At 40.9% G+C, this 26,919-nt stretch overlaps 1 protein-coding gene across 1 annotated transcript in view; it reads left to right on the plus strand.

Moving 5' to 3' along the window:
• The first annotated feature begins 2,738 nt into the window (after positions 1 to 2,738).
• Positions 2,739 to 26,919, plus strand: part of SCAF8 (SR-related CTD associated factor 8) — a 64,512-nt gene continuing 40,331 nt past the window's right edge. The window contains exon 1 of the mRNA XM_082480624.1: positions 2,739 to 3,068. Within this exon, the coding sequence (XP_082336750.1) occupies positions 3,039 to 3,068 (30 nt within the window). The 5' untranslated portion in view covers positions 2,739 to 3,038. The remainder of the gene's footprint in view (positions 3,069 to 26,919) is intronic.

Below are 26,919 nucleotides of genomic sequence, written 5' to 3' on the forward strand. Positions count from 1 at the left end.
TTGATATTAATTTCTTTGCTTGCTTAATTTAAAACAGTTATAATTGGAAATGTATTATAGTATTCATTCTGTAGCCTATTTTGCATTCTTGGATGATAGCTAGCTCCTTATGAGATCAGGGATGTACTGCGCTCCTACGTTTGTTTTTTTTTTCTACTGCTGTAATTAAATTGGGTTGTTAAAAGGGTTTGTTACCTAAACTCTTTAAGTGGTAAATATATTTGTTTAAATGTTTACTACAGACCTAGAGCAAACAGGCTAAATATGGGGGGAGGGGAACCACTTAGTTTCAAATTCAGGACCTGCGCTTTTGAGGTCAAGGCTTTGTGCATATATCTCTAAGTGTAAATCCTACCCCTCCTTCTCTGGTTTCTCCTTTATTCACTCTTCCCCTTCCTTCACTGGAATAACTTATGCTTCTGGAATAGATATTCTGGAAAAGCAACTGCGTGGGATTTTTGTGGTCACTTCAAGGCCAATTTTAAAATAGTTTTGCAAAGCTTTGTCTTGTGCAGCGTGGCATTCCATCCATTTTAAAAAGGAAAAGTAGACTTGCTTCAGCTTCACCTAAAAGGCAAGCCACCAGATCCTGAAGGATTACTTGTAACTACAGTATTTCAGTAAGTTTTGCAAAGGAGTACAAAGCCAATAGTTTTACCAGTTACTCTTGTAATACGATGAATCCCATGTAAAGCCTCCACAATAATTTGAAAAGAGTTGTCTCTTCACATTTTATTTACTCTTAATTCCCACAGGAAAAGAAAGAACAAAAGAGGAACAGAGACCTTGTCTCTCCTGGTAAGCATAGTGTGCTTCTCTTAAATCATCTGTGAAGGGGGCCCGGTTCTCGCTGTAGTGTGAGAAGGTTGCACTGAGGTATGCAGTTCGTACAGTAACGGTGTTATTTGGCTTGGAAGGTACCTCTGGAGCTCTCTAGTCCAACCTCTGGCTCCAAGCAGGGTCAGCTGTGAGCTCTCAGTGGGTTACTAAAGTCTTTCTCCCATGGGAGCATGGAAAGGGATGGAGGCTGCACAGCTCCTCTGGGGAACCTGCTCCACTGCTTGGCCATCTTCACAATGGAAAAGGTTTTCCTTTGGTTGTGTCAGAACCTCCCCTGCTTTAATTTAAGACCACTGCCTCCTGACCTCCTGCTGTGCACCGCTGTTAAAGAGCCTTATTCAGTTGTTCCAGAATGATAAAAAAAAAAAATGCTAAGGAGCCTTATTCAGCCATTTCACTTTGCAGGTATTGGCTGCTACTGAGTGCCCTCCCCACCCCACTGCCATCTTTTTTCCAGTCTGAACAGACCCAGTCCTCTCCTGCTCTCCTAACAGGGCACTTGCTCTAGCCTCCTGACCCTCTTGGTGGCCTGACCCTGCAACAACAGAGATTGCTAGAGACGGGCTAAGTAAGCCTGATGGGGGTAGTGGGAAACCTTCCAATTCTCTTTGTAACAAAACTTAATAATCTCTCTTGTGTTGCTGTAAGAACGGAGCTGTCAGATTCCAGGTCTGCCTCAAATGCGGGGGTTTATCTTAGTTTATAAGTTACCTTGTTTGTTGAGTAAAGGCCCACTTCAGTTTGGAAGTCCCTGACCGCAGCCCCTAGTGGGAGTGTTCGCTCTCCATGAGGAGCCCTTGTGAGGGCTGGAGGGTACGGCCTCTCCAGAGCGCGGCCTAGACTCTTGGCTGGAAAACAATGAAATGCAATTCAGATCGGAGCCTAATTCACCCTGTCATAGCTCTGCTGTGTCGGTGGAGTTGAAAGAATACAACCGAGCTCTGGAAAAGCAGCAGCTAAAGGTAAACCTTAAGGTTTCATCCCCTGTGCTTCTTGAGCTCCTCCAGGCTCTCCCTGAAGAAGGTGAGTCAGGTGGCAGCCTTTGCGGTTGAGGGAACAACAAAAAAAAAAATTCCATGCCCTGGAAGCAAGTCCTCCTGCTCGATAACAGCTGTGGCTGCTGGGGTGCCTGAGCTCGGTTGAGGCAGGTGTTGGTGCTGCGGCGGGAGGCAGGTGCTCTGCCGGGCTGCCATGGTGGCGGGGGGGGGGCTGGTGGGGGTGGTGGTGGGAGGAGCATGGCGGTTCCCGGGGAAGGGCGCCCTGTCAGGGACTGGGCCCGGGAATATGCCCTGGGTAGTGAAACAGCAACGACTTGTTTTTCTCCTTGCCTCTTGATAAATAACATTCTTTGCTAATTGCTTGTGATTTTTTAATTATTATGATGATAGTTTTTTTGCCCTTCTGTGTCCCGCTGACTCTTTTTCCTGTTGTTTTTTCCTTCAAGCCTGCGCGCCGTTCCCGCTTTCCCCGGCGGGCCCGGCTGCCGAGAGGAGAGGCCCTGCGGGCGAGCTGTGGGGGAGGCGAGCGGTCGCCTCCCTGCGGGCGTGCGGCCCTCGGCTCGCAGACAGCGAAACCGGTGTCCCGGGGAACTCCTGGATTTGCCGCCGCTGACCAAACGCGGCGCCGTTTATCACCGCGTTCCCGCAACCCTTCTACTTCCCGCCTGCTGGTCGGGGCGGGCACGAAGGAGGAGGAGAAGGCGGGCGGTGCAGTCCGCCATCCCGGCTGTGGCGCGGCCCGGCGGGGGAAGGGGAGGGGAGGGGGGGAGCGGGCGGGCGGGCGCCGGCCGGCAGGTGGCGCTGTAGCCGCCTGCGCCGCTCTCGGTTTCTCTCGGAGCTGCGCTGCCCGGAGCCCCCGTGTGTCCGCCATATTGGTGCCCGCGCCGCAGCCGCTGCGCGTTGTTCCTCCATCTCCTGCCGGCGCGGCCGAGCGGAGCCGAGCGGGGGAGGGGACGTCGGCGCCGCCGGGCGGGAAGCGGGGCGAGGAGGCCGCGCACTGCCGGGAGGAGACGGAAACGAGCGGGGCCCGCGTCCCTCCGCGCCCGCCCCCTGCGCCACCCGCCATGGCGAGGAGGCCCGGCGGCCCCTGAGCGAGGCGCACACGCACACACAGACCGAGACTAGCCCCCTTCCCGGCCGCGGCGCGGCCCGGCCGCCATCAGCGGAGAGAAGCCGCCCGGCTCCCGCCTCCGCCGCGACATGGAGGCCGTGAAGGCCTTTAACAGCGAGGTGTGTAAAACCCCCCCCTCCCCCCCCCAACCTCCCCGCTCCGTCCCCCTCGGGGTCGGGGAGCGGGCGGGGCCCTGGGGCCCAGCGCCTTTCCCTGCCCCCTCCCGCTGCGCGCGCCTCGCTGCGGGGAGGGGGCGGGAACCGGGGGTGCCTCGGTGGGGGGTGGGGGCGCTCCCGCAGGCAGTCCTGCCCCCCCCACCCCTGTGTCGGGCGCGAACGGGCCCTTGTCGCCCTTCCTGGGAGGCTGGGGGGGGGGCGGGGGGAGAGGGTAATGGAGACACCCCCCACACACACCCCGTTCCGCCTTCCGCTGTGAGGCGGGGGGAGACTGAACGGGGGAGACCGGGCCTGGCGGCGGGCTGAGGGGAGAGGAGGGAGCGGGAGGAGGCCGAGGTGGAGGCGGCCTCTTCCCCGCGGCTGGCGTGCGGTGGGGCGCGGGTGATGCTCGGCCAACTTCCCGCGGCGGCCGGGGGGGTGGCCCTGCGCGGAGTCTGTGCGCTCCCCCGTCTCCCTCCTCCTCCTCCCCCCTCCTTAAACGTGTGCCCGTACCCCGCACTTCAGCACCTCGCGGGGCTCTGTTTTAAATCTGGGGGTGGGAATACAAAGGCCTCGGAGGCTCGTCTCCGTGTTTGAGCATAGTGTATTTATTCCCTGTGGCCAGGAGGGAAGCGGGCGTTCCCGACGCGCTGCACCAGAGCGGTTGTGCTGAGGGTGGGCTACGGCACCCACAAACACTCGCTTACGGGCTCAGGTATTGAGGCGGCACCTGGCTGCTCTTTTGTGCCGGTAGTTAATGTTTATTTTATCGCAAGACGGTGGTTGTGCCAACTCCGCTTTGTTCCTCTTCGTTGCGAGAGTTTGTGTCGTTTATATCTGGAAGTTAATGTAAGAGAAAGGGAAATAAATACGTACTTTCTTTGTAGGAAGTCATACGTCTTAAAAAAATAGATTTTTGCTTTTATTAACCCTAAAAACTACCAGCTCGGGTTACAATGTATACTTCTATAGGCTGCTCTCATATTCGAGCTCGGGATTGCCCTCTTGCTACCCCCAGTGGGGAGGTAGTACGATTTTAATGATTTTAAGTAATGCAATTGTTTGGGTTTTTAAAACCATGTTTTTTCTACAAGCCGTGATAAGATAGGTTTTTTAAATGGGCAGGTATGCTTTCTAATAACTTAGGAGCAGTAGAACAGCCGTAACTGATGTGTAATTCTAGGTGTTGTGCTTTATGCAGTTGAGTAGAAGAAACCATATTGTGGCCACTAGAGGAAAAATAAATACTAGAAACTATTTTTTTTTCCTATTTTATTATTCGGTTGACTTATGTGCTATATTGTTAAGTAGGGAAAAGGAAGAGTCTAGTGACAAGAACAGAAGAACTTAAATAGATTAGAACCTTTTACTCATATATGCCTACTAGTGTGAGCAGAAGTCTTGACTTTCATATTGAAAAACAACTTCTGACTGACCTGCTGAACAATCAGGTATAAGTACTGTAAAAATAATGAACTCTGAAGGCTTAAGGTGAGAACTATACTGAAGAGGAGAGCTTTAGAATATGCTTTAAATCTTCTAAATGCTTGAAAACTGTTAAACTTTGGGTTGTCGGAAAAGAAAATGCGGAAGATCAGGCAATGACATTTTAACCAACTTATCTCCTATGGTATAAATAGACAGCATCTATGAATAGACTTGTTTTTATGACTTCTCTTTCAGTTTTGCTTTAATGTGTGTCTCTGTTTGGATGCTGGGCTACACTGATAGGAAGGTTTTAAAGATGCTATGACTAAACCCCTGGTCCTGGAAGTAAATGGATAACAAGACTTGCTACGTTTGGGGAATTCTGAGTGTCATTGCTAGCCACTCGTAACACCTCTGTACCCAGTGCGGAACTTGACTTTTAACTTCACTTTCCATCATTGTCTCTGGTCTAACTGACCTATAAACATTTTGCATTTTAGAAATATGAAATCATTAATAAATATTTAAAGTAGCTGAAGTGTATGAGTCCCTAGATTGTAGTTTGTGCTGTACCTAAATGCTTTTAATTAACTTACAAAGTATTTGTACTTCATTTCTGAAAGTATTTTTCTTTCTTACGTTTTAAGGTCATGTTATACTTCAGAAATTATGTCAGAGTTCTGTTCTAGAGATTTTTGGCTTAAAATAGATGTAAATTAAATTTAGCAGCAGATGGGATAGGCTAAATTGTATGAAAAATTTTACCATGCTTTCTCTTATACAGTTTACTTTCAGTTAATAATTTTACAACAGTTTATGTAGCTTACTGGTGAAATCCAGATGAGGCTTTAGAAAGAACATTCCAAATACATTTAAACACTTAAGGTTGAGTACTTCTGGGTTTGAGTTTTTTGTTTGTTTGTTTTTACGGGAAGCAGTTGTGTTTAGATTCTTCAACGAAGCTAAAATAAAGGCAGCTGTCCATCTAGGTAGTATAGCTTACTCCAAATGTGTGTGTGAGCTGAGCAATATCTCATATAGCTACCTTATGAGACAGTCAGAATTGAAGTGATTAACGTAGGCTTGTCATTAATTGGATTAGAAAGAACTATCTCAAGTTTCCTTGAACTCTCACTACTGGAAATAATGTCCGCTATTGCGGAAAGCTGTTCAGTGTCTAGCGATGATATGTGGCATTGTCAGTGCTGTATCTAATTGCATATATACGAAATTAGCTGTAACATTTAAAGTCTTGGGAAAGATAAATTTAAAGATGAGAAATCATCACACTTCTAAATAAAACATGCTCAATATTGTTTTCATGTAATGGTTGATGTTTTACTATTTGATTAAAACTGCTTGGCAACTGAAAAATAGAATATTATACCACTGACTTAGTATACTATTGAGGTAATTGGCAATGTTTTATACCACACAGTTTATCATTTGCTACAGTTGACATCATGAAGGCTAACCATTGCAGAATCGTTTTCCTCCAGGTATCAGTTCAGGCCCTGAGTTTTTTTTCTGAAAAGCACAACATCAAAGTCAAGAACTGGTCTTGACAGAAGAGAATGACTGAAATGTTTCAAATTCTTTATGCATTCTATATAATGTATTTTGCTAAAAAGGAATTGAAATGGACTAGAGGCAAGCATGTGTACTGTCACAGTTCCAGCACTCAGATGGTAATATATTAATTGCAGAATTATGTAATTAAAACTCAGTATTTGTTGCATAGTCAGTTCAGCGTTAAAGTCTTGCTATCAGCTTCAAGTATAGCCATTCTCATGTTGTTTTCAGGTGCTGTACCTGGAGTTGTTTTTGGGTGCAATACTCCCCAGAGTTTTCTTGCAATACTTGTCCTTTTTGCAGCAGCACGCTTTGTATTTCCAAATTATTTTTCACTTTATGATGTGAAGAAGAATGTGTGCAGACAAGTAGGAAAGGAGACCGATGGATGCTTTAATTCTGAAACATATTTAATTATTTTTTAATTTATTTCAATATGAGTCTGTAGAATAAATGTAAATAGTTTTACAGACACGTAAATAGTTGTAGGACTGGAATTTATTTTAGGGGAAATGGAGATCACAAATGAGTTTTAAATGCAATCCAAACTGGATATTTGAAGTAATACTTTGTTTAGCCATGTTAGCTGCATCTTTAAATATTGAAAAACAGGAATCTTGAAAGGACGTTTATTTAAGTTTTAAAGGGCAAATTCCGCTTAGATGCTTATTTCTTTTAAAGCTGCAATAGTAATTCACTGGTCTAGTTCAATTAAACATAGCATTTCTAGTCATTTAAAGTTTCTCAATATCTTTAGTTGCATATAGGCACATATTTCTTCATTTACGAGCATTGTTAAGTCTTGCTCTAAGTGATGCTGCTCTTACTGTTTTTTTGGCATGCTCTTTATCTAAAAACAAAACAAAAATCTCATGCATAAGCTATGCATGCTTTGGTCAAATAATTGAAGATTACTTGTGCTCTATAAGTTGCTGAGGCTGGCACCTGCAGTTTTGAACTACAGCCATTTAGAAGGTTAACAATGGTAAAACCTACTTAAGGCAGTTTGATGGCTTAAAAAAATACGAAAGCATACCTAGTTGTGGAATGTACATGATTGAATCTGGTGAAAAGTAGTTGAGCTGAAATGTAGTGGAAAAATTACTACTTTTGTATATTATGATATTGGGGAGGCAATTGTGAAAAGGGCAACTGTATATTTTAAAAAAGAGAAAAAAGAATAAGACAAAGCTTCTCTCTTGAAGCCCAGGAACAAGAAAGTCATGTCTTCTGATTCCTTTCAGAAATGCCATGTTCATTTGAGCATGTTTTGTATAAAACATTTAATTCCTCTTCTCTGTACAATTGGGTGCTGATCTTTTCATATACAAGGGAATTGAATGGAAAACTAAATGTCATCGTGCAGATGTAGAATATGCTCCGTCTTAAACTGTTTCAACATGAGGGTGCACGTAAAGTGCTGTAAGATTAAGGTAGTGATTACAGTTTGCTTAAAGAGTGATGTGGGTTCCTCTGCCTTTTCTCATGTTAATCTAAATGCCTTGTAGTGTGTGAGAGTCACAATTAAAACTTCCGCAGCATTGCTAGGCTGGGGTTCAGCTGTTACTAACAATTAAAATGGTTGTCACAGTATCACAGTATGCTAGGGATTGGAAGGGACCTCAAAAGATCATCTAGTCTAATCCCCCTGTCGGAGCAGGAACACCTAGATGAGGTTGCACAGGAAGGCGTCCAGGCGAGTTTTGAATGTCTCCAGAGAAGGAGACTCCACAACCTCCCTGGGCAGCCTGTTCCAGTGCTCTGTCACCCTCACTGAGAAGAAGTTTCTTCTCAAATTTAAGTGGAACCTCTTGTGTTCCAGCTTGAATCCATTACCCCTTGTCCTATCACTGGTCGCTACTGAGAAGAGCCTGGCTCCATCCTCATGACATTCCCCCTTTATATATTTATAAACGCTAATAAGATCACCCCTCAGTCTCCTCTTCTCCAAACTAAAGAGACCCAGCTCCCTCAGTCTTTCCTCATAAGGGAGATGCTCCACTCCCTTAATCATCTTAGTTGCCCTACGCTGGACTCTCTCCAGCAGCTCTCTGTCCTTCTTGAACTGAGGGGCCCAAAACTGGACACAATATTCCAGATGCGGTCTCACCAGGGCAGAGTAGAGGGGAAGGAGGACCTCTCTCGATCTGCTAACCACCCCCCTTCTAATACAGCCCAGGATGCCATTGGCCTTCTTGGCCACAAGGGCACAGTGCTGGCTCATGGTCATCCTGCTGTCCACCAGGACCCCCAGGTCCCTTTCCTCTACACTGCTCTCTAACAGGTAGCTCCCCATCCTATACTGGAACCTGGGGTTGTTTCTGCCCAGATGTAGGACCCTACACTTTCCCTTGTTGTATTTCATTAAGTTATTCCCTGCCCAAATCTCCAGCCTGTCCAAGTCACACAGCGAGTGTGTGAGTTGTCCTCACACAGCTCATCATAAAGCCACATTGAGCTTTTGGTGTGCAAAATGGTTGTGAGGGCCATATGAAATGGTAAGAAGCAGTACATGAAGTGATCATTGCTACTTTTGGGTTAACTGGTTCTTCTGAAATTTGTCAGTGGTAGGGGAGCAAGTGTCACTGATCACTTGCTGGCAATGCTATTGTCTATATACTCTCTTTGCAGTTCATTGTCTGTTGGTCACCTTTATCAGGGTCTTTCACTAGAAGTTACGTTTTCAGTGGCAGTGGGGAACAGTTCCATCGACTACGGTTTCAGAAATGTGAGCCTTGGAAATAACCTGCATTTTAATTACTGAATGTTGGAGTGTATGTGCACAGAAGTATAGAAGTGTAAATCAAATACTCTATTTTAGACTGCTTTATTTAAATGGCATATTCTAAGTCACTGTGGTGGCTTTTTCATGAAAGAATGCCAGTTGATGCTAAAAAAAGCTAAATGAAGATGCTAAACAGAGATTGATGCTGAATAGCTGGGGAGAGTGAAAAAAAGGATGCTCTTTGAAATGAGGAGCCAGGGCTTTGATTAGCGCAGGTAGTGGTACTAGCAGTTATGTACAAGCAACGGTGAAAGGGCAAGTAAGCTGCTCCCTGGCAAGATATTTTTCGTAGATTTTGCTTCACATACCATGTTGGCTGAAGCACCTGAAACATCTGCAGAACTTTTTTCCTAGCTGCTGAGAAAATGAGAAGTCTTGTTTCTGTTTCTTCTTCTCTCTCACTAGTATTTTACCAGTCATAAAAAAGTGCAACCTTCTTTCTGTTTTGAACCTCTGCTGTTTTGAAGGATTCTGCAACTATGATATGTTTAAAGCTAGCTTCTTTTTTGTTTATGTGATACTGCATTTATGGTCTGATATTTGTAAATTTTGTTGTAGCAAATTGGGATGAAAGCTTTTGGTTTACCTCTGTTCTTCTTTTTCAGAAGCAAAACTTAACTCTGTGATATTTGTGTGTGCATGTGGACCCACATATATCTGAAAAGTTGTCCCTGTTTTTCATTCTTAACCTCTGGGGTGGATGTGAAAAAGTCTTCAGTTTTATTTAGCTTTGTAATCCCATAGTGCTCCTCAGAGAAAAAACACTGAATCTTTATAAACTGTATGAATTCCCTTAAGATACAGCAAAATATGTAAGAATTTGTTAATTTCCCTTTTGCTCTCAGGAACATTAAGTGCAGTATCAGTGAAATGTAAATATTTCACTCTGTTGCATCCCAGCAAGAGTTGAAATTTGCTGGCTCTCAACTATTTCCTTATTGTTAAAAGGGCATAGGGAAAGAAAGCCCTTTTCTCTTCAAGATACAGTAAATATTAAATTGATGTTCACCTGATTAAATGTCTCCGTGTGTGCTGAATAAATATTTAGAATTTTAATATTACATTTTCAAAGACTGATCTGACCTTAGACTTTTACCAGCCACAGAATTTTGACTCCTGGTGGTGTAAAGACATGATCATGAAAGGCTGTGTTAAAGGTCCAAAATGTTAGGGGTTTTTTGTGCATATCTTGCTCAAGGACCTTTTTTTTTTTTTTTTTGTGAAGTAGTATAGGACAGACATTGATTATTTTTCATACATACACTTTAAATTTTTTCTTAAACTGTGGTCTAAGTTAGATCCCTATGAGCCTGGGAAGGTAACGTAGATCTCCCAGATTCTTGACTTGTAACTGGATAGTTACAAGTATAAGTATCGATCCTGCTTGCTACTCATTTAGAGAGCAGTGAACCATTTTGTAGTTTAAAACAAATGCACTTCTGAACTCTCATGACTTCAGATCCTTTGATTTTCACCTACTCACTAAGACCATACTTGGGGCTACAATCTTTGGCAAAGTACTTGAAATTATCTTAACAAGTCTTACTTGAGTTTGCCATCAGCAGTCTGTTTTCCTGTGGTGGTTGTAAAAGTGCAGTCTAGTAATCAAAATGGTTTTCCTACAGGAAAAAAAAAATACAACATTCAGAACAAAAGTATTTGATAAAACGGGTCTTAAAATGTGGTCTAGACACTTGATTACTTTCATGAGGATTTTTTTCACTTTGGAAGAGGCCCACTTTTTTTTCTTGCCTGTAAAATTGGTCCATCATTCTACCTCTGGACAGCCACCAAGACATCTATACTGCATGGCTGATTGAGCCTTGGTTAGAGCCCGTGTTCCTGGCCTCAGCAGCCGCTGGTGTAACTCCATTGTGAAGCCTGGGACAATGGTGCGTAATTGTCTGTTCACATGTGTATCCAGAGTTCAGCCAGCTTGGCTTTGAACTCAATAAACAATATTAGTCCTTGTTCCGTATCAGAACTTTTCATGAATTGCATGTGCATTTCTTTCCTTCCATTTCTTTGCTTCTTCGGTGCTACTTTTGTGCAGTGTTACTCTGGGAGCACTGACAGCAGCAGCAGTCAGCTAGGTAATTTTATTAACCTTATTCAGCAGCTGCTTCTGCACTGAAGGGTACCTGTTCTTTAAGAGAAAAAGATCTTCAGCGAATACTCTACTAGTTATCTTTGCTTTTCTTTGCCAGGTGTACTGACCAAAAAGAGGCATTTTTAAAAAACAGAATTTAACAAGGAATTGTTAAAGTTTGGAGACATTAACAGGAAATGAGTGTATTGCCACCATGACCCTCTGTCATATTTATCCCCACCTTAAATGTTTTTTTCTTGTAATAACCTGCTCTTTGTGCTGTTATGCTTTTGGCAAGTGAGCTACCATTTGTACAAAAATGGCAACTATGGTTATGCAACAATTTATTGTTTTCTTTCCACTTTTTTTCAATAGTTTGCCTGCAGAGCTTACCTGGTTTTACTGGGTTCAATTTTTCATTGTATCAGTTTTGTATTATTTTTTTTTTTAAGTTCCAAATGAGTAACACTGGGTTGCTATGTTTTCTCCTAGGTTTGTGATTATACAAGCAGGTAGCTAATGGGCATTTTTCTGATGCTTTGACATTCAGAAATATAATGCACGTGTTTAATATAATAAAATACATATGTGGAAGGTAAGGCTTGGCACCTTTGTCATTGTCTTTGCTGTTGATGGGTTCTGAGGGTTGGCAGAGTGCTCTGGTTCCCATTTACAATGAGGACACACAAGAAGCTGTGTGAAAGCAGAGGGGCAGAGCTGAGACCCAGGAGGCAGTCGTAGCAATGAATGGTGGTTTGGGTGGATGGTGGCTGAGCAGTAAGAGAGTGTAGCATAGCAACAGCTGGGAGATTGAAGGCACCTGTTTTGGTAGCCTTGAGCTTGTTTATTGTGAAGTTCTGTCTATAATATTAGTTTTGAAAGATTGGAGTAAATATTCTTTTATAAACACTGATGACAGCTGCACAAGGTGTTTTTTGCAAGGCAATGAACAGCTGTCTCACATGTTTGAATTGGAATTTATAATTGAAATAGCATGCATTTTTGGGAAGGAGGTTTCAGAAGATCCATCTTCTTGTGTTGTTTAGCCTGGGTTTAGTATTTATTAGTTATTTTCAAAAACTGAAGTAGAATTAATTATGTACATCATTTGCTTTCTATCCTTGTTATTCTACAGCTCGTTTTTTCTTTAAAGAAGTACAAAATACTGTAAATTGCTGTTCACTATAAAACTGTTGGTTTAAAAATCTTGGCCTCATGGCATGACTTTATGGAACTCTCTCGATGGACCGTTTAGAAATTAGTAGGATAGATAAAAATACAATTCTAATATTTTGATATTTGTGTGATTTCAGTTTTAAAAAGAGAAATAATTTTACTTATAAATATCTTTGGATTTTCCAGAGGTTAAGTCCAAAGAGCTTGGAATGTATTAACCAGATTGCTGGAAGCCTATGGAAAGATCTGATCAGACTGAAGTTTTTCAGAGTACTGAATCTCCTATACATATTAACCAAACAGAGCTGGTTCACGTGAAAAGGAGTATGTCATTCTCTGAATCTGCTCTAAATTACAGCTTCAGATAACATGTTGATCTTCATTGCTTGGTTACCAGATATGTAGTAGTAGCCACTGTTTCCAAATTTTCAGGAAAGTGAAGTTGAACTCTTAACAAGAAAGGAGGACCATTTATATAACAAACACATTGGTTAGAGAAATCCAACCCACTATAAACCATGATTTAAAAAAAAAAAAAAAAAAGATGACGTTTCATTGTGAATTCAGGGGATTTTAAACCGTATCTAAGGAGAAGACATTTTGAAATGAGTACGACAGAACAGCTTTTGTTTTGAACCCCAAAAACAGTTGGCAGAGAAAATGTGCGAATCTTTGATTTTCCTAACGTTTAGGATCTGTCCCTATCTTTCATATTTCACAATTGCAGAGGTGTGATTGTATTTAGATTTCTCGAAGGCATTTACCTCTGTACTGTGCCACACTTTTCCAAACCAGTGTGTTGCAACAAGAACAAAGGGCACTTTTCCAGAGCAGGCAGCCCACAAGCTAGTCTCTGGAAATCTATGGAGTGCCCGAAGCTGATCAACTTTCCTGTTGGTGATCTAGAATTAGCTATAAAATCATGACAAAATATTGATGATGGAAACTAGCCACATGCCAGGAATGATGAGAAAAAATGCAGAAAGTGAAATACCCCTGTTAAATTCCTTGTTTTCTTGTGTGATATGCTTTCAAAGATCATCTGGACTTTTTGGATCAATCTTTCCTTTCTGTTGTTGGGAGTTCGGGCACTGGTAAAGCATTCAGTCTTGCCTGGCTATTTTATGTGGTCCATTTAGGGTTTTCTAAGCTTTTTGTTCCCCTGCAGTAAACATCCTAAGTTACTATGAAGAGAAAAAGGGGAATTGTATTTTATTGCTTGTAAAGACCTAGGAGCAAATGAGATATGTTCTAGAAGCTATTCTGAACTAAACATATGTTTCATAGTTGCAAGCAATTCAGGAGACTAGACTTGAATCCAGGTTGATTCTTTAAATACCAGTTTTATGTTCCTAGCCTATTCGTACAAAGCAGGCTGTACCAACAGAACTTAGAAGCTTTCTTTGAAAGTAGTTATGAAGAAGGTTTAGAGGAAATTGTAAATAGGCTATAATTTGCCTTTTGACTCAAGTATATGAAAACTAAAATGGAATTTTGTCATTCTGTCTCAAATTGTTCAGGTTCAGTAAATGTGAAAGTTACAATTGTCCTTCCTCAAAATGAAAGGGGTAGGAGAAGGACCAGGCAAAGGCAGTGATGGTAACACCTGACTTCTTCATGCACTGAAATGTGATGGGCTGGAGAGACTGCTGGTTTACCTTTGCATCTTATTTTACTTAATTGCTTATACACTCAGTTAGGATGAATATTCGCATGTCCTCTTTAAACATAAACATGTGTGAAAAGTGGTGTATAATACAACTGACATATAGGGGATAAGCTTTTTGTGTGAGTATTCTCGGTTGCTTTTAAATTTTTTATAAATCAATTAAGTGCAGCAGTAAAAGGAAGGCACACACTGGGTTATCAAGCATATTGATTATTATTTTATGTTTGTTAATTTAACCCACGTCATGCACTTAAAGTGTTTGAAAACCGGTGTATTATGATAGTTGTTGAGTTGCAACTCTCGTTCTGTGCTTTTTTTAAATGTTGGGTTTTGGCAACTCGTCTTGTCTTGGTTGATTACTGGAAGAAAAGAACTTTTCATTGGTTTCCCTCCAAACTGAAATACCTTATGCAGAATGGAGCATCTGGCATTCTGGTCATCCTACATGCACACCTTTATTTAATGTTAATATCTTAACGTTTCTGTGCAATGCAGAGAGCAACAAGGTGCTGACTGGGTTTAAGTAACAGTGCTCACTGGTAGGTCCTAGTCAGCATCAAAGAAAAGTCCTAGTCACTGAGGGATGGGCTCATGTAATTAAAGTAACTTTTCCTAGAGATTAAATTTCAGGAGAGTGTGTAAAATGCAGCACAGTAGAAATTTGTTGATTCTGTCCTTATTTTAAAGCAATAACTGACAATACTCTTTTCTTGTTCTTTGCAGTGTGGTGATATAAATATTTGGTAAGCAATTCAGTGACTATTTCTGTATATGAAATTGAATTTTATTTGTTTTAATGCTATTGAAATGTGAAAGGCATTAACCTAATTTGTTATGGTAATATGTATTAGGCTTGACTTCTAAGTATTTGTTTTGTCTTTTGCACATCGAAATTGCAGACATTCATTATTATATAGGATATCTGGTTAGTGTTGTGTCCTGGTAGTAGCCAGAGAAAACTGTAAAAATATTTTGGTAGAGATATGTGTAATTCATATCCCTGGTACTGCTTCTGGTCATAATCTCATACTTAGAGCTTAGTTTCAGTCCTAGAGTATCAGTGTCAAAATGTTTATTCCCTTAGTTGCTGTAACACTGTAACAGATACTAATCTATATGAATATCTTCCATGAGACCAGAGGAGTTCATAGCTTTCAAGCCTTGTAGTGGCAAAATTAGTCTTGTATGAAAAATTATTTCCTAGCCACTCTTCTCTTGCCTTTGTAAGATGTCGCCAGAGGTATGAAGTTTATGTGCATGCTGCCTGGTCTTCACTTGAGAAACTTTAGACCATAGCTTAGCGGGATGGAGTGTACTGCCTTGTAAATTACAGCTGTTTGCAATAGACTTCACTTTTACAGATATTTACAGTAGAATTAAATTTTTAAGCACTTTTTGAATTACAGTTGAATTACAGATAAAAATATTGTTTGCACTACTGAACAACTGAAATTTGAAATATGCTCGTGAATTCCCAGATTTTCAGTAATCCTTCTCTTGAAGACTGCTTGTCTTAACAGAATGAAAGAAAAAACTACAGAGCAGAAATTCAGTGCTTTATCTATAGCATCAGCCTGATCTTTTGCCTTTCCCCTCAATTCCAACATGTAGTTTATATAGCTGATTAAATCTTTGAACAAGCCCAAATTTTTTTCCCCTGAAGTTTGGAAATAGGAACTTAATTTATTTAAAATTATGTTGGGGAAAGGGAGTATTAATAATGCTAACTTTTATGTACACTGGAATACTGCCTTTTACGTAGTTTCTTGGCTCTCAATATCATTGCTTTTTGCTGTACATATCATTACATTGTTTTATCAGATAGGGGAAAATACAAAATTATGAATATAATTTGCTTTATTTGCCAGGCTGGTCTTTTCTTGGCTATGATACTTAAATATACAATTATGTCATAAGGCTATGTAACTTGTTGCATTTGAAACCTGTTAATTCTGAAGGAGGCGCATGACATTTTTTGATGTCAAAATGACATTTTTTTTTCCATTGTCCATCAAATGCATACAAAATCTCCGTGAGGGCAATTTCCTATCTATTTCTAGATAATATTGACTGCAATAGAGACAGTGGTATGGAAGAAGTGCTTGTTTTAGGATATGATACTGAAATCTGAGTCTTGAGGCTTTTTTAACCAATGTAAGGACAGAAAAGGTATCTTAGTTGGAGATGATGAGAAGTAAGTAGAAGAATTTTAATTTGTTTGAAACAGTACAGAGGTGAATATGATAAAAATGAGGAAGAATTGGTGTGACTTTTATGAATGAAAATAATGTGTCATGTATGTATGAGAGTTCTTTGAGAGAATTAGAAAGCACATGGACAGGGAAGAATCAGGCGATCTTACTTGGATTTCCGAAAAGTAATTGAGAAGATCCATCCCCAGAAGTTTGAAAATAAGTTGAATTGCTATGGAGACTGCATCCTTACTTTGATAGATGACGACTAAAAGGGGAGATGGGGGAAAAGTTCATGTGTGGAAATAAATTGTCTTTTTTCATGATGGAATCTTACAGGGGTTTGTGCTGTGAATCTCTGCACTTCAGTATATTCATAAATGCTGTGGAAGAAGGGTAGAATAATGACGCAAAAAAGTTGTTGACAGTATTAAGCTATTCAGGATGTTGTTACTGAAGGGTTAGCCATGAAGGATTGCAAAAGGACATTGCTGTGCTGCTTGTTGGATGGCACCCTGCAATTTCATCAAGTTAAATTTGGTAATGCAGGCTGGGGAGATTTTATGAAAAAGGCAACCCTTGCTTTATGTACACAGTGATGGGCACTGAGATTATATCATTTGGTAATTAATAAGATCTTGCAACTGAAATGAAAATGCCTGTTCAAAGTTCAGCAGTAGTCAAAATAGCAATCAGAATCCTGGAAATGAGTAGGAAAACAATGGAGACTCATTATACTGCCAGTACCTCTTTATCTTATGCCACATGCAGCCTAGTTTTCACCTCACAACACCATGTTGGTGGAACTTGAAGAATAGTCGAAGGAATAGAACAGATCTGCATGAGAAATTACTAAATATTAATAAACTTTTGGGGGACTAGAATAGATGACTGGAAGATGATGGATAGAGGTCTGCAGTACTGGCAATACAGAAGAGGTAAATCACTCTTTTTTCCAATGCGGAAGCTAGGTAAATCCAGTGTCACTAGTGAGCACAGGTTCAAATTAAGAAAAAGGAGTTTCTTTGCACAGATTTTGATTAAACTGTGTGCATTTGCCAAAAGATGTAGGGCATGCTAAAGATCTACATGTATTGAAAAATAAATAAATTTGAATTCCCTAGGTGGAGGGAATTCAGATTTTATGAAAAAGATCAGTTGGTGCTGGCTCAAGAATCACTGACCTGTGGGTTGCTGGTGGCTAAAATGATACACAGAGAAAGTGTCACTAAAAGGGCAACTTTATATTACCTTCCGTAAACACTATCTGTTGAATGCTGTTTCTATCAGTTTTCTCTGAACTAGTGGTATGCATCAGTAGATAACACATTTTCTACCATGCCCTAGCGCAAAGAAAAGGAGGAGAGGAAAAAAAACACCACAGGAAAAAAAAAAAGAGGAGGTAAAAATAAATTATTACGAGAAGGTAGAAAGGTGTTAAAGAATAAAAAACAATTCAAAAAGAGGGAACCAGAGAGGGACAGGGGAAAGCAGTCCTGATAGCAACCAACACTTATTGGTGGGGTCTGCTCCTTGGTGATGCTCAGCCCAGAGCCCTGATTAGCCAGGGGAGGTTGAAACAGTTGCCAGGTCTCTGTTGTCAGACTTCTTGCTCTTTCTGACCCTTGAAATGGCCAAGCTGACTAGGGCTGGCTGAAGTTTGACAAGAACATCTCAAGACTTGTTGCGGCTTTGGATGTAGAAGGTAAATAAAAAAGGGAGTGTATATGCAATTTCAGGACATTCTGGAGGAACTGGAAAAGGAACGTGGCATATTTCATATCTATATGATGACAGGGTCTTCCTCTCACCAGGGAATGGGCATGAGTCAGGATCACACAGGCACACCTGAGCCTCTGTCTTGAGGCCTCCACTGAGAATTTTGCAACTTACATTCCTGTTAAGCAGTAGTCTTGGTTAACAATACAAGCTACCACATTGGGGTTTTTCACCTTCCTGTGGCAGTAAGTCATGCTACTGAATGCTTTGGGACACAAAGCTGAGTTGGAGGAGTAAAGCACAGTTGGATGGGGTTGCTTTTTGAGGCGTGATTTCAAGTTGAATTGATTAGCTGTTATACACCCTACTAAAGAGATATGGGGAGAAATTACTGATAGTTTTGAGAGGTGCTGCAAGTTTCACCCGCTGTGTCTCTCTGTTGCATTTCTGTACAGCTGAGTTAGGATAAGAACTTATAAAAAAGCAAAACTTACTTTTACAATTCAGACAGTTACAAAGCAGGTTTAGAGACGGTTTTATAAAACCAGAACAAAAACCCACCCTTAGAACTACCTGTTACTTTGATCATCTTGAAGACTTTTGGTGCCATCTGTCTAATAAGCTGTTATGGGCTTACATTTGGCTGGTATCTGGTTCTTACCTTGCAAGATCATTAACCTCAGAATTTGTTGTGGTTTAACCCCAGATGCCAACAAGGACCACGCAGCCGCTCACTCACTCCCTGCCAGTGGGATAGGGGGAGAATCAGAAGAGTAAAAGTGAGAAAACTCACGCGTTGTGGTAAAGCAAAAGCCACGCATGCAAGCAAAGCAAAACAAGGAATTCATTCACTGCTTCCTGTGGGCAGGCAGGTGTTCAGCCATCTCCAGAAAAGCAGTGCTCCATCACATGTAATGGTTACTTGGGAAGACAAAATACCGGAACTCGAAACGTTGTCCCGTTCCGCCCCCCCCCCTTCTTCCCCCAGCTTTAGATACTGAGCATGATGTCATAGGGTATGGAATATCCCTTTGGTCAGTTGGGGTCAGCTGTCCTGGCTGTGTCCCCTCCCAACATCTGGTGCACCCCCTGCCCGCTCACTGGTGGGGCTGTATGAGGAGCAGAAAAGGCCTTGACTCTGTGTAAGCACTGCTCAGCAATAACTAAAACATCCCTGTATTATCAACATCATTTCCAGCACAAATCCGAAACATAGCCCCATACTAGCTACTGTGAAGAAAATTAACTCTACCCTAGCCAAACGCAGCACAGAATTGCTTTCATTGAGACAGATAAGGATTTGGTGATGTGTATCTTTGTGGACTCATTTTTTCCCTGAAGTGCCATTCAGATTCAAGTCTTCCCTTTAAGGATTTCTTGTGATTTATATTCAGTGTTTAATCAAACAGACATACTTATATTGGAGGTTTATTGATTGGCCCCCACGTAATTATAAAAATGGTGATGTGCGTAGGATATGGCTGGGTGGACTCATCATACAGGAAAGCAGTAAAACAACTCCGCCCCCCCAAATTTACTGCAGATTAATCTGGTGTTTTCTTTAGCTATAATTGGGTTGGGAAGATTAACATTCATTTGTGTTTTGTAGTTTCCAGTATTGTTTGCAGTGTGTTTGGAGCTGAGCATGTTCAGTCATTTAGAATGCTTGAGATAGGGGGTTCAGAGCCTTGTCCACAGCTTTCTAGATTAAACTGATAGAACATTAAATTGTCATTGACACTGCAATCAAATGTATACTGCTATTAAGTGTGCTGAGTTGAAAAAATCACTGGCACTTTTTGCAGTAACTTGAAAGTATTCTCTTTTGCTATGCTTTTTCTCACAGAGGAAAATAAAATTATTCACCAAAGGTCATATGGGAAGCCTGCATTTAGTGTTCTTTCTAACTTGATTATTTAACACTTCTTTCAAAAACGGAGCCAACAGTTTGGAAATGGTTTCCTTACCACTACAGTCAGACTCCTTGCGACTTGTCTCTGATTGTGTTATGCTTCCCTTCCCCACCCTGCCGCCCATCAAATTCTGTAGAAGTTTAGTCTTTGTTCCTTCTTAACATTTGTGTTCTTTGGAAGTCATTAATTTTGTTTTCTTTAACATTTATCATGCACTTTCTGTCACTCAGTTAATTTTGTGTGTGATAATACCATCTAGCTTTAGGGAGGAAATGTCTCACCTTTAGTTTCTGAGTAATGTGCCATAGTTCAAAAATGGGCAGTACAAAACAAAGCTTTGTATAATTTTGTAATGGATTTTTATAATTTTTTATCAGGGTTTAACCTTTCAGTTTATTCAAGTCAGTTGGTCTTACTGAAGCAGTGTTCTCCCAAATGTTGTGTTTGTGTTGTGGTGGCTTTGCTTAGGAGAGCCTTTGTGTCAGAATGATGCTTGGGTGAATACATAGCTCTTTGCAGCATTGCTCTTTTCTGGCCAAAATCAGGAGACTGTTTCTCCCCCTTATATATGAGGGCAGCTGGGAGATGAGTATTGGGTTTGGTTAGATTTAGCATATTCTTTTTAGTTCCTGGTACAAAATCAATTACTAAATGAATGGAAAAAATAAATTGATCCAACAATATGTGAGGTGGTTTTTGAATTAGATTTTGATATGTATATATATCATCAACTGGTGATAGAAGTGCAGTGTTTGGAGAGAAATTTTTACTCTCAGCATACATTTAAAAATGAAACTCCAAACTGTGGTGCTCAGTACAGTAGTGCCGCAGATTTCAACAGCAGGTTTCTGTACTTACTGTTTTTTCACATAAGAAATGATGCAAATACTTTCGCTGTGCAAGTCCTTCCAACTGTGAACTTATGAAAATAACTGGAGAAAGCAGGTTTCGTTGGTGGTCAGATATCTGCCAATAGTCATCAGGTGCTTAAAGAAATACTGACCAGTTTTTTTCTTTTTTGGGCAAGTGTTTCATACAAGTTGATGTTGATCCCGAAAAGCAGGTAAATGGCTAGTGAATGGAATTAGGAAGCATGTTTTTGAAGTTTGCTTGATGGTTTGTGTGTCTTTTTGTTTTCTTCTTCCAGCTTGTATTGTAAGTGTGACCAGTGTGCTTCAAAATCTCTGAAACTTCTGGTTTTGTCTGCCACTTGAAGTGTTTCACTTTTGACCCTCTTGAATGAACTGCATTAGTATTGTGGAAAAAATGCAGCTGCCTGATGGGATAAGGCTCAAACTTCATTTGAGTAAGCTTTTTTTAAACGAGCGCTGCATATACTTGTATACAGAGAGCTGTGTTTTATACAGTTATTTAAAAGAGTGGGTGTGTTTCATTATGGTATCAGGGCACAGACTTAGCAAGTTGGTGGTAACCGTTCAGAAGTGAGTCAGGTCCCTCTGAGGCACGCCAGAGCTGCCCTCCCAGGCTGAGGCAAACCAGGTCAGGCAGTCTGGAGCCACAGCCACCAGCCTAGCTCTCACTCCCTCCCTCCTCATCTCATTTGGTGTGCTCCTCTGGTTGCATCCTTCCCAGTTGATCTCCACTGCTCAGATTGTATTGATATTTGCCATCCCCTTAGTAATCCTGTTTGCAGGCTGAAGAGTCTTTATTCTTCACTTAAAAGCTTCTCCATAGTTTCCATTATCCCTAATGATTTCATGCCAGCCTTGGAGATTAGAGGGGAGAGTAGAAATTCCGGAAGTATTGAGAGGTTGAGAATGTCCTGTAGGTTAGTACGGTTACCTGAATAATGCTGTGGTTCTAAAAGTCTGTTTGCTGTGTTTACTACTGAGATTTTTCTGGAGTACTGTTGAGTTGATGCCTTCAAAGAAATGTCTCATGTATCAGCAGATCCCTTTCCTGAATGGCAATAGTCAGCTTCAAAACCCAGTGTCCACTACTTCATGTGTACTCGTGCTTAATTTGTCTGCCTTTTTATTACTCGTTAGTGTTACTAATGTTCCTCTGCAGCTTTTGATGGTCTGACTTTGTCTGTGCTACCCAGAATATAGTTGATGGCACAGGCACAGTCCCCAGCACAAGTGGGACTCTATTGGGACTTCCCTTTACTATAAACAAAATTACTGTTTATTCAAATTGTTTGCTGCCTGTTTTTAAGGAGTAATTGGTCAGGTTATTTGTCATGCAAGGACCTGTTTAGGAGAGCTTATTTTCTCTGGAGCCTTTTGTGAGAGATCTTTGGTAAATGTCTTTTGGTAGTCCATGTGGACTATATCAGTGAGTTCTCAGTGTGCTCATTGAGAAGGACAGTAGGCTGAGATGTGGCTTTTCCTTACAACAGCTGCATGGAATTATCTGCGTGCCCACTAATTCTTTTCTTTCAAGTGATTTATACGAATTTTTCTGGTACAAACATTGGACTTACATGATTCACTGTTTCCTAATTCTCTCTCTGAACCCTTGTCAGAAATTCATGTTGCTTTTCCTGTCTCTTAGAGCTACGAGATTGAGACTGTTTTAAGTGAGAATTCACAAATCACAGCTACTAGGTCTTTAATTCTTGAGTTCTGTTCTAGCACTTTGTTATTTTTCACACTGTGAACTTGTTCTTTACTTTCTTATAAAGACACTTGAGGAGGATTCTGATGTGGAAATCTCCATCGTTTGTCCTCAGTGCGTAGATCTAAAAAGAGAAGGGGAGGGTTCTTTTACTGTGGGGCTTTACCTCCTATGAGTCCTTCTTTATGTGCTGATTGTCCTGGACGAGCATTCTAATAGATCTGCTATTCCTTCTCTCTTATTGAAAGGGCTGATTTTTATGCTTTTTCCTGTTTGTTTCTCAAACTTACTGCTTTATTTTTCACATGTACATTACCAGCTAGAGCTTACGGTCACTCCCCTCAGTCCCTTTGGATACCACTTCTCATTTTCTGAAATACATCATTTTACTTCAAGTGGTTTTCCTGACTTAACTATTTAGCCGTGCTGCCATTTTTTCCTAGTTTGTTTAAAGGTTTCTTTTACGTGAGGGCAAGCAGTTACCTTCTGGCAATAAGCATGAATACCTTATGGAAGCATGATCAGGAATTAACTGTATCAAACTGCTTTGGCTAAGCATTTGTACAAAAGTGCATATAGGAAAAAAATGAGCTAGAATACAAGCACAAGCTTTAAAAACAAAATATATATATATTTAACTATTTATTTTATAATCCTGAATAAATTGTGGTTATTTTGCTTTAACTAGATTTGAAGAATATCTGATTTCTTTAAATGCCCACTAAAAAAATCGTCTATGCTAGATGAAAAAACAAAGTTTTCATTGCTAGAGGGGTAACCAAGCCTTGTTTCTTTAGCTAGCCTAGCAGTAGAGCAGGTGGGTTTGATGGATAGACTATTTGATGGATAAGTTGGCTGGATGGCAGCATCCAAAGAGTTGCAGTTAATGGCTCAATGTCCAAATGTAGCTCGGTAATAAGTGGTATTCCTCAGGGGTCGATATTGGGACCAATATTATTTATTATCTTTATTAACGACATAGACAGTGGGATTTGAGTGCGCCCACAATAAGTTTGCAGATGACACCAAGCTGAGTGGTGCAATTGATACGCTGGAGGGAAGGAATGCCATCCAGAGGGACCCTGACAGGTTTGAACCACGTGAACCACATGAAGTTCAAGAAGGCCCAGTGCAAGGTCCTCCTGCACCTGAGTCAGGGCAGTCACCAGCATCAGTACTGACTGGATGATGAATGGATTGAGAGCAGCCCTGAGGAGAAGGACTTGGGGATATTGGTAGATGAAAAGTTGGACATGGGCCAGCAACGTGCACTTGCAGCCCAGAAAGCCAACTGTTTCCTGGGTTGCATAAAAAGAAATGTGGCCAGCAGGTCGAGGGAGGTGATTCTGCCCCTCTACTCCACTCTCCTGAGACTCCACCTGGAGTACTGCATCCAGCTCTGGAGCCCCCAACATAAGAAGGACATGAACATGTCGGAGCAAGTCCAGAGGAGTGCCGCAAAGATGATCAGAGGACTGGAGCACCTCTCCTCTAAGACAGGCTGAGAGAGGGTTGTTTAGCCTGGGGAAGAGAAGGCTTCAGGAGGACTTTATTGAGGCCTTTCAGTACCTGAACAGGAATTATAAGAGAATTGATAGGACAGGGGGTAATGGTTTTAAACTAAAAGGGGGTAAGTTGAGATTAGATATTAGGAAGAAATTTTTTACTCTGAGGGTGGTGAGACACTGGAACAGATTGCCCAGGGAAGTTGTGGGTGTCCCATCCCTGGAAACATTCAAGGTCAGGTTGGATGGGTCTTTGAGCAACCTGATCTGGTGAAAGGTGTCCCTGCCCATGACAGGGGGCTTGGACCTAGGTGATCTTTAAAGGTCCCTTCTGACTCAAACCATTTTATGATTCTAAGCGTAGAGGGATTCCTGGTTGACTATTAATAAATTTAATGTATGAATTTGCTGAAGATAGAGCAAAGAACTTGTGTGCTGTCAGTAGGGAGATGTTTGTGCATGTTAGGATATCTGCATTCAGAAAAGTGGGGATTTTGGCCCTTTTTTATTTGGATTAAACTATGCTGGGGATATCTGTAGTTTATGTAGTTAAATTCCATTTAATACTACAGTATTAATACTACAGAATGTCACAGTTCTTAGTTTTGTAAGCAAAACTTGGAATATTTTTCTGAAAGCAAGTGTTGCATTAAATGTCGCAAAATTGCAAGAAGGTATTTCACACTGGGCCCTCACTTTGTCCCTTGTACAAATAGTGTTACTTCAGACTTCTGCCATGCATGGACAGACGTAAATCACCAGTTTTCCAAGTGAATGTACTTTTAAAAAAAAATGTATTTATAGGAAATTAAAAGCTTCTTAAAGACAATTAAGGGAAAATAATTCAGAAGAATGATTTTTTTTTTCTTGGCTTCTTCCAGGTACTAAATTTGGGATTTGTATTTTCCTTTATACAGCTGTGAAAACCTGGAACAGGTGTATCCATTGTCCAAAAAGCCTATCTCTACAGAAGTATATGCTTAATTTTGTGGTTTCTTTTGGTTCATTTTTTTTCTTTTTCTAGCTTGAATTACCTGTACTTAAACTTCGTGCTAAATTTAGCTCTCTGCTACCTGGAATAAAGTAATGGGATGCTAGCAACAACCCAACATTATCCTGTTGAATTTTGGCATATTCTAGATGTGTGGTACTAAGATACCTGACTGCACACAGATGATGCTTCAGAATCAGTTGTGCACAACTCTTCTGTGTTTCTCAGCACTGTGTTATAGCTTCCTTGATGCTTTGGACCACCCCGTCCCTTTTTTTCCCTGATCATTTCAAAGCTGATGGACTGATCAGGTGTGATCCCCGCATATCTACACGAGTCAGTGGTTCTGTCACCTTATGGCTGCGTATATCATAGGTGAAGGAGCTACTCTTCTTATCTCTTCTGGGATTGTTTTCAGATTGGCAAAGTGGCTTCTTGAATTTAGGATGATTCTGTATTTGCTAACATATTTGTGAATTGCTTTTACTATATTTTGAGCTTTGAGAATGCTGACCAGGAATACCCAAACTGAGTCTTGTAAGGCACTGCCTGAATGTAAGCAAAATGTTTCTGACACTGTAGTGGCCCCAGAAGTAGTTTAGCTGTAGTTGCACATCATCAAGCCAAGTCAGTAGCCAGGATGAGCGACCCGCGGTCTGGTAAATCATGTTAGTAACTGGAAGTTGAGCACTGAACTATGAGTACAAAATAGAGAAGAAACTGATTTGAGACTCTTGATTTTCTGCCTCTTTCCTCCTTTTCCACCACGATGGTGAAGAGCATTTATATATTTGAATTCTAGAAGCTTATTGCTTTTTGTTGTACAAGAAGCACATGAGTACTTCAGAATATTTTGCAACAGCAATTAATATTAGCATTAGTGAGAAGTAGTAACAGTTGTTTTAAAAGTGGTTGTCTAGCTGGTTATAATTTCACTGTTTTAATGGAAATACTTCCAAGCTGAGAAAACAGACACGCTTCAACAAACCAATCTATCTCGGTTTGTCTTTTGACAACTATACAAAGTTGTAGTTAAAACTGTTTTTGACAGGAAAGGATGAAAAAAAGCATCTCATATTTGCAGGGAGAAGAAATCCTTTTCTCTTGGGAACTCAGATAGGACTGAAGAATAACTTGTTAGCTTCAGAGTGATAAATTGGTTATAACCAACTTGAGGAGCATGACCTATATTTAAGATTGGCTAATCCTTTCTACTGTGTGATCCTGTTTACTGTTACTTTTTACTTCGTTAAATGGAAACGGTTCTGAATTATGTTTTCTGAGCTAGCGGTTTGCCAAAAGTTGAATGAATGTTAGGAAGTTAAAGAAAAGATATTGTTAATACCAGTATGGATATTAATCTGGTTCAATATACTGCATTGCTCAGGATGTGTGGTAGTAGAGGAGAGGAATCTTTTGGCTTTGTTTCTGTTTCAATGACCATTTTATGGAAAAACTCCAATTCTTGCTGGTTTTAGGAAGGAAATAAATACTGTCTATGGATGGTCAGTCCCATTATCAGGGCTCTGTTTTTGAGCCAATGTGCTTCTTTACAACATTTGTGTTGTAAACAAAAATACAATGGAAGTTAAGTCAAGAATGTTCTTAAAACTGGTTTGGCATTTTGTATCCGGTCTTTTTATATAAGAAAGTAGCAAATACTATACAGTCCCTTGTCTGTTAACACCTAGGTTTGAAAGAGAAAAGAGCAGCATTTTGTTCAAAGCCATATATTGTGAATAATCAGAGGTTTTCACAGCAAGTAAATAGCCTTGGAGGATGGAGTCCTGACTCAGTGTGAAGGAAGGAGTTTCCAATTACCACCTATCAGTCATAGCTATGAAGTTAGTTCATGTACAGTTCTCACTGTGTAGCAATTTCTGACGAATATCTGTCATGCTGGATTGCTTCTGCTAAGAGATTTATGTACTTAGTAAAAAGAATAGAGTTATTACTGCATCCTGGGAGAAAAATGCAGAACTCCGCTACCTGTGTACTGTGGCTGTTTTGGTGGTTAGATATTAATGAAGTTACAAAGCTGTGTTTAAAATTGACAACCCAGCTGGATTTTTGCTTAAGCATTTGTAATACTTCTGATATATTATTTCTCTGAGTTAACGCAATAAATGAAGGAAGTCTATACTTTTTTCAGATCTGCTGTTTCCAGTGACAAAATTGCTACATGCCCATTCTCAG

Source organism: Vanellus vanellus (genome assembly GCF_965231255.1).
Source record: "Vanellus vanellus genome assembly, chromosome: 3".
In the NCBI taxonomy this organism is placed as follows: domain Eukaryota; kingdom Metazoa; phylum Chordata; class Aves; order Charadriiformes; family Charadriidae; genus Vanellus; species Vanellus vanellus.